This window comes from Penaeus monodon, chromosome 17, assembly GCF_015228065.2.
Source record: "Penaeus monodon isolate SGIC_2016 chromosome 17, NSTDA_Pmon_1, whole genome shotgun sequence".
Classification (NCBI taxonomy): domain Eukaryota; kingdom Metazoa; phylum Arthropoda; class Malacostraca; order Decapoda; family Penaeidae; genus Penaeus; species Penaeus monodon.
This window is the reverse complement of record NC_051402.1, coordinates 22,879,193-22,886,692: the sequence shown is the minus strand read 5'-3', so window position 1 is coordinate 22,886,692 and position 7,500 is coordinate 22,879,193. Positions and strand designations below refer to the sequence as shown.

The window sequence follows — 7,500 nt, the reverse complement described above, 5'->3', positions numbered from 1 at the left end:
AGATTCCGTATGTAGTGTGACTTTTACGTGATGTTTGGAAAGGGAGATTTATATGAAAGTTGTTACTTTTCATACTTACATCCATGAAAGGCTTTTTCAGCTATAGAAAATAGTTTCATTACTTTCCAATAATTTTTTCGATTTATCTTGCCAGCTATGTATAATATAAGAGTCAAACGATGATTTACTATGTTTCAATCATCTCGTAAAGCAATCAATTTCAGAGGTGTTAATGACGTTGCTATGAATATCATTTGGTTGTTAATTCACTAATCTCGTTGTCATGGTATATTAAATTTTCAAACTGGTGTTAAACCAGTCACTAAATACTACATGTGCAAAAATATAGTGTGAACTTATACTGTTCAAATGTCAGTCGAACGCATGAATAAAATCATAAAAAAATAAGTAAAACAAAAACAAAGAAACGAACAAATTCGATAGACAATAAACCAACAATGTAGTTGTCGTACAGCCATGATAGTAAAGCAAAAATCGTTACTTATAAAAAAAAAAAAAAATCACCTCAGGCTAATAAAAATGCTAAATGAAGGCCCTAATCTGACAACTTTGTACCCCACAGGAGCCGGACTGTTCAAACGAGCCATCCTCATGTCCGGTTCAGCGTTGAGTCCTTGGGCGGCGGTACAGGAACCCGTGTACTACGCAGTGCAGGCAGCGCGACAACTGGGCTGCGATGTACCAGACGACCTGTACCGGCATTACGAGACCCTCCTACACTGCCTCAGGGACCGTACCGTCGACCAGATCCTCCAGGTACATATATTCCCTTTGTGTGAATCTGTGTGCAATCGCCAACATAAATCTAAAGTTGCAGGTTCAGACCGCATTCGTATAGATCTCTTAGAAATATGTATGAACGCGTGTCCGTTTGTGTGGTAGTGAGAGAGGTAAAGATAATCACAGTATCGATATTTGCAAAGGTTAAAGATAAAACAGAGATAGAGATAATAACTAAATAAGATGTAATAAAAAATGCAACCATAGAAATCTTGAATATGTCTCAGTTAAACGGTAAAAAGCGAACTGGATAACAGAACACGTCGAGTAAGTGAAACACAGTGAAATACTCCGTAGAGTTCCCCCGCCGTTTTATGCTCAGGTCGGCTACAATAATTTACGTTATCATGGTCGTTTCGCCGGTAATGCAGGCGCCAGCTAACATTTCGACGCAACATTAGAACTTGGAACACGTGATACAGATATATTTTTCAGCGTAACCTGAACATCCCGTGCATTTTCAGGCGAATATTTCAATGAACAAAAGTTTCTCCTTTCCATTACACGACGCGACACGGCGAGCGTATCTCGCTTTTTTAGGAAGCATTTTCTCACCAGCGCTTCCTTTTTTCCCTCGTTAAGATGTACAGAATATACTCCTTTTTTCTCCACTTTTGTATTTCCTTACTTAACCATGGTTAGTGCCTTAACCCCGGCTGGTATCTTTTATGCCGGGAACACTTAAATATACTTGATATGGCTATATCCCATGACAGACAACTTTATACATGTTGGCTCGGCAAAGAGAAAAAAACTCTTCGTGTCTGTCTGCCTCGCAAGCGACCTTGAACTTTAGGAGGGCAAACTTACATCACCAGTACTGACTGTTTTCCAAGACAAGGAAAAAAAATACAAATATTTCTTTGTTCTTTTTCGTAGGTTGAGTTGGAAACGCCACAGTTCCTGTCATCCATTGGTCCCAAGTGTGGACGGGGTAACGATAAGGCCGGATTGGAAGCAGCAGCACACGAAAATGGGTAAGTTCACGCATTCATATTCGTGCAGGTGTAAGCAAGCAAGCAGACACAAAGCTTGCCAGCATGAACATACAGATGCACAAACACACAAATACTTACACTAACACAAACACAAACACACAAAACAGACAAAATCCCAACATTAAGTTAAATGAAACAAAATACCAATCCCATTCACTTTCCTTCCTCGCCCTATCACATCTCCGACCTTTAATGACGCCTGTTCCCAAATTCAGGTCAGGAAGGTCGCACTCCCGTGGACATCTTGCTCGGCGTCACAGCTACGGACATCCTCGAGGTGTTCAGCGACGCCGAAATACAGCATGGGTTCGAGGCCGACCACCGGGACCGCATTCTTCGAACTTTTGTTACGAACAACTACCGCTATCATCTCCAGGTAATTTGTATTAAAATGTTATTTATGGATTCTCTTGCAGTTATCGCATATCTATAACTGTATATAATGCAAGTTAATTGATGTTGTAAGTTAATCTATTCTTGAATTGAGAAATGCCTCACTAACTTTAGGTATAACAAGTTCAAATTCTTTATTAGTTCTCAAAAGATCATAAATCATTTCGTCTCCCTCTCTGTACCTAGTAACAGCAACCCATGTGACTCACTCTGTTTGGAACGGAATTCATCCTCTTCCAGAATTTACGACCTGCTTCATGACAACATAACCGAGCTTGTTATAGTCCTCCCTTTTAGCTGGCTTAAGCAGCAGACTGTGGTTGGGACTAACAAGGAGCACACATATTCATAAATAAATAAACTACCATTACCCTGATTTGCATTTCCACTTCCTAGGAGATTGCACGCTTGTATAAGACAAACAAATTGAACTAAAGTAAAGTAAAGCAAACTATACAATTGTGCCCCCTCCCTCCCCCTTGCAAGAGATCGTCCCAGAAAACAAAAAAACTGAGAGAAAAAAACACAAAAGAGGATAAATCAAAAGCTCCCACCCATTGTAAAAATAAAGTATTCGCCACTCTCCTTTTTCCTGCAAAAGAGAAGCCAAAACAAAAACTTAGAAGTCATGTCCCTTCCTCCTTTGCTCTCTCCGGATGACCGTGTTGGACACAAAACAAACATACAAACAAAAGTAAAATAATAATAATAATAATGATAATAATAATGATAATAATAATAATAATAAAGATAATAATAATAATAATAATAATAATAATAATAATAAATGATAAATAAACCAAAATATTGACCCTCCCGTTTCCCTTCTGCACAAACTAGACCAAAAGACCCATTCGAAACTCGCCTCCCCTTCTCCTCCCGCAGGAGATCGTGCTGGCCATCACCGCCGAGTACACGGACTGGTCGCGGCCCGTGCAGCATCCGGTCAACATCCGGGACCTGACGGCGGAGGCGCTGCACGACGCCGCGCTCGTGTCGCCCGTCACCGTCGCCGCCAACCAGCTGTACACCGCCGCCAGGGCCGCCTACTTCTACGTCATTGACCACACGCTCGACAACCCCGACCCGGAGGTACGGCGCCAGGGAGGCTCTCGTGATACGTATTGCTTTGTTTTCGTTGTTATCATTATTATCATTACTGTTATTATTATTATTATTATTATTATTATTGTTGTTGTTGTTGCTGTTGCTATAGTAATAACAGTAATAGTAATAACAAAAATAATAATAATAAAAATTATTATTATTATTATTATTATTATTATTATTATCATCATCATCATCATCATCATCATCATCATCATCATCATCATCATCATCATCATCATCATCATCATCATCATCATCATTATATGGTACTTTTTAGGTAATCATTCTCTCTATTTATCCGGGCTTGGGACCAGCACTTGACTTGGGCTGGCTTGGCCACCCAGTGGTTAGGTAGGCAATCAAGGTGAAGTTCCTTGCCCAAGGGAACAACGCGGCGGTCGGTGACTCGAACCCTCGAATTCAGATTGCCGTCGTGACAGTCTTGAGTCCGACGCTTCTAACCATTCGGCCACCGCGGCCTTGGCGATCATGGGCTTCCATGATTTTTTCTTGGCAATTTAGAGCGGTGGTTTGCCATTGCCTTCCGCCCGGTGTTTTTATCGAGTCACCATCGCTATTTACCCGGCACTGACTTGAGCTGGCTTGGCCACCCAGTGGCTAGGCAGGCAATCGAGGTGAAGTTCCTTGCCCAAGGGAAACAACGCGCCGGCCGGTGACTCGAACCCTCGAACTCAGATTGCCGTCGTGACAGTCTTGAGTCCGACGCTCTAACCATTCGGCCACCGCGGCCCCATATATATATATATATATATATATATATATATATATATATATATATATATATATATATATATATATATATACTCATATATATATATATATATATATATATATACATAATATATATATATATATATATATATATATATATATATATATATATATATATATATATATATATATATATATATATATATTTATATTATTGTTTATTATATGCTTATACTGTGAGACCTTAATGCGTGTAGTGTAAGGAATATATATCTAGTCACGAATTATATTAAGCATGTACGGAGCTTAAGATGTTTAGGCACATGCTCCATTTTTCGTTTCGCTTACTCTGCAATGCATTTTAATGTAAAATAATAATAATAATAATAAAAAGAAAGAAATAAAAAAATAATAAGGGTAAGGGAAAGGATGTTGTTAGGAAATAGAAACTTCACAAATTAGGTTCCCAAGTTAGGTTAAGGGAGCCTGGTGTTAACGTAGGTGCGTAAGTTAGGACTGTATAAGATTTTATCTGCCTATGTAGGGAGGCTGGATAGTAGGGGTGTAAATCTAGAGCGAGTTAGCAGTGGCAGTAACGAGCATGTAGATTACAGTCAGGGAATATTGTCGAATTTTATCGGAAGGCCTAACTATTGTGGTTTTAATCTATATAACTGCGGATGCCTTTGTTGTTGCTGTGCATGGATATGCAATATGTTTTTCTACCACTCACATTCTATCGCATTCTTGACCTTTTACTTTGTATCTCATTCTCTTTCCTCTTTTGCTTCTTCCTTGCTTTTTTTTCTCTCTCTCTCTTTCTATTTCACCTCTTCCTTTCTGTTCTTACGTTCTCTTATCCCCTTTTCGTCCTCTTTTTCTCTCTTTCACCCCCTCCCCCTTCGCTGTATTTTTCTCCTTCTTATATTGATAATTTCCTTCTATTCATCTTTCTCTCTCTCTCTCTCTTTCCCTCTCTCCCTCCCTCTCCAGCCCCTCTCTCCGTCCCTCCCACCCTCACTGCCCCCTCTGTCCCTCCCTCCCCCTCCGCTTCATCTGTCCCTCCCTTTCCCTCCATCTCCCCCTCCCACCCCGCCCTCTCTCTCCCTCCCTCTCTCACTCTCATATCCTCACCCTCTTCCCTTGACACACAGCTCGAACATCCGTCGCATTTTAAAACTGGGCGCGCCCGAAAATCAACTTTCCTAACCTCATCAGCCTCTTGAAGGAACGCCTTCAACCCTTTCCTCTTTCTTCTTCAGTCGCCCTCCCCCCCCCTCCGTCCACCTCCTACTGCCATCTCTCTCTCTCTCTCTCTTTCTCTCTTTCTCTCTCTCTTTCTCTCTCTCTCTCTTTCTTCTCTCTCCTCTCTTTCTCTCTCTCTCTCTCTCTCTCTCTCTCTCTCTCTCTCTCTCTCTTTCCCCTCTCTTTTCCTCTCTTTTCTCTCTCTCTCTCTCCTCTCTCCTCTCTCTCTCTCCTTTTTCCCCTCCTCTCTCTCCCCCCTCTCTCTCTCTCCTCTCTCTCTCCTCTCTTTTCTCCTCTCCCCTTTTCTCTCTCTCTCTCTCTTTTTTTTTCCAACCTCTCTCTCTCCCCTCTCTCTCCTCCTCCTCTCTCTCTCTCCCCTTTGCCCTCTTTTCTCTCGCTCCTCTCTCCTCTTTCCCTTTCCTCCTCTCCTTCTTTCTCTCTCTCCCCCCCCTCTCTCTCCTCTCCTCTCCTCCCCCTCCTCCTCCTCCTCTCCTCTTCTCTCTCCCCTTCCTCCTTCTCTCCCCTAAACCCCCCTCTCTCCTCCTCTCTCACTCTCTCTCTTCTCTCTCCCCCTCCTCCTCTTCTCTCTCTCTCCCCCCCCCACACACACACACCCCAAAACCCCTCTTCTCTCTCCCTCTCATCTCCTCTCCTCCTCTCTTTTCTCTCTCCCCCTTCTCCCTCCTTCTCTCTTCTCTCTCCTCATCCCCTTTTTCTCTCTCCCCTTTAAACTCTTCCTCTCACCAAACCCTGGTTCTGTTATGATCTCAGTTTTCCCCCCCTTTTCTACTCCTTTCTCAGTTTCATCGTCTATTTTCCCCTTTTTGTTTTTTTTTTCCTTTACGTTCCTTGCTTTCCTTTTTCGTTAAACCCCATCGTTCCTTAACGTTTTGATCATTTGAAAATTTTTCAATTTTTCTCTAGGACCGTTCGCTCTATTTTGTCCAATGCTCTTTGTTTTTATTTTATTTTTCGTTTTTTTACTCTTTTACGTTTTAAAATTTTTACATTCAATTATTTATTCCTTTATTTGTTTATCTATTCATTTTTATTCCCCTTTTTTCGTTTGTCTATTTATTTATTTATTAATTCTTTTTTTTTATCTATTCCCTTTTTTATTCCTTTTTTCGTTGATCTATTCATTTATTTTTTATTCTTAAATTTTTTCTCCAGTCGCCAGTCATTATTTGCCTTTCTTTTTTTCATTATTCCGCTTTTTGTTGTTCTGATTGTCCTTTAACGGGGTTTCCCTTTTCCGGTGGCCAGCCCGGAGAGTCAAGGGGCGGTAGACCTGGGGGAGGGGGTCTTCAACACGTGATTTCTTGCTTCTCTTTTTTTTTTCTTCCTTTTCTTCTTTGGTTTTTTTGTCCTCCTTTATTAAACCCCTTTTTTTTCTTTCTTCTATGTATTCTCTCTCTGTCCCCAGGGGTTTTATCTGTCCTTTTTTTTACATTACTTTTTTTCTTCGTTTAGGAAGTCTGAAAACGTGACGAGGACAGGGTAGAGTCTCCCTTTTTTCTCATCATATCTCCCCCTCTCTCCCCCATTCATCCTTTTCTCTCTCTGTTTCTTTTTCTCTATCTTCTCTGCATATCCCTCCCCCCCGTCATTCCCCTTCGTTTATCCTTCTAATCCCATTCTCTCCAACTTTTCCCTCTCTCCTTTTTGGGGTTAGAGGCGGGGGGAGGAGGAAAGGGAAGAGAGAAAAAAGGGTAAGCGAAAAGAAGAGAGATAGGAGGGGAGAGGGGAAGAGAGGAAGGAAAAACAAACAATGTGGGGGGGGGAAAAAACTAAATAAAACGAGAGAGTGAGAGAAAAAAAAAAAAAAAACAGGGGAAAAAAAAGAACTGAACAATGGAAGACGGACAGAAAGAAAGGGGAGGGAGAGGGGGGAGGGGAAGTAGGGGAGTAAAAAGTGAGAACCAGAGAGAAGCAGAGAGTGGGGAAAGGAAAAAAAAGATGAAAAAAATTGGGCACCGTTTTGGCAATTTTTTCCCCCCGCACAAAGGGCGGATAATTGCGTCGCTTTGACACCTTCGCTTCGAAGGTCGCGGAATTTTTGGGGGGGGGGTTGGGGGAAGGGGGAGGGAGGGGGGGTGGGGGGGGGTTGGAGGGAAAAGGGCAGGGTGGTGGGGGGGAGAGGGAGGGGTGTGGTGGAAAGGGGAAGGGGAGGGATGGGATGGGAGGAGAGGGAGGGGGTTGGTGGGGGGAAGGGGGGGGA

General features: G+C 42.1%; 1 protein-coding gene across 1 annotated transcript in view; it reads left to right on the top strand.

Moving 5' to 3' along the window:
• LOC119583312 (neuroligin-2-like) overlaps positions 1-7,500 on the top strand; it is an 89,327-nt gene that overhangs the window by 68,827 nt on the left and 13,000 nt on the right. The window contains 5 exon segments of the mRNA XM_037931784.1: positions 584-777; positions 1,681-1,778; positions 2,015-2,057; positions 2,059-2,175; positions 3,078-3,284. Coding sequence (XP_037787712.1) covers positions 584-777; positions 1,681-1,778; positions 2,015-2,057; positions 2,059-2,175; positions 3,078-3,284 — 659 coding nt within the window.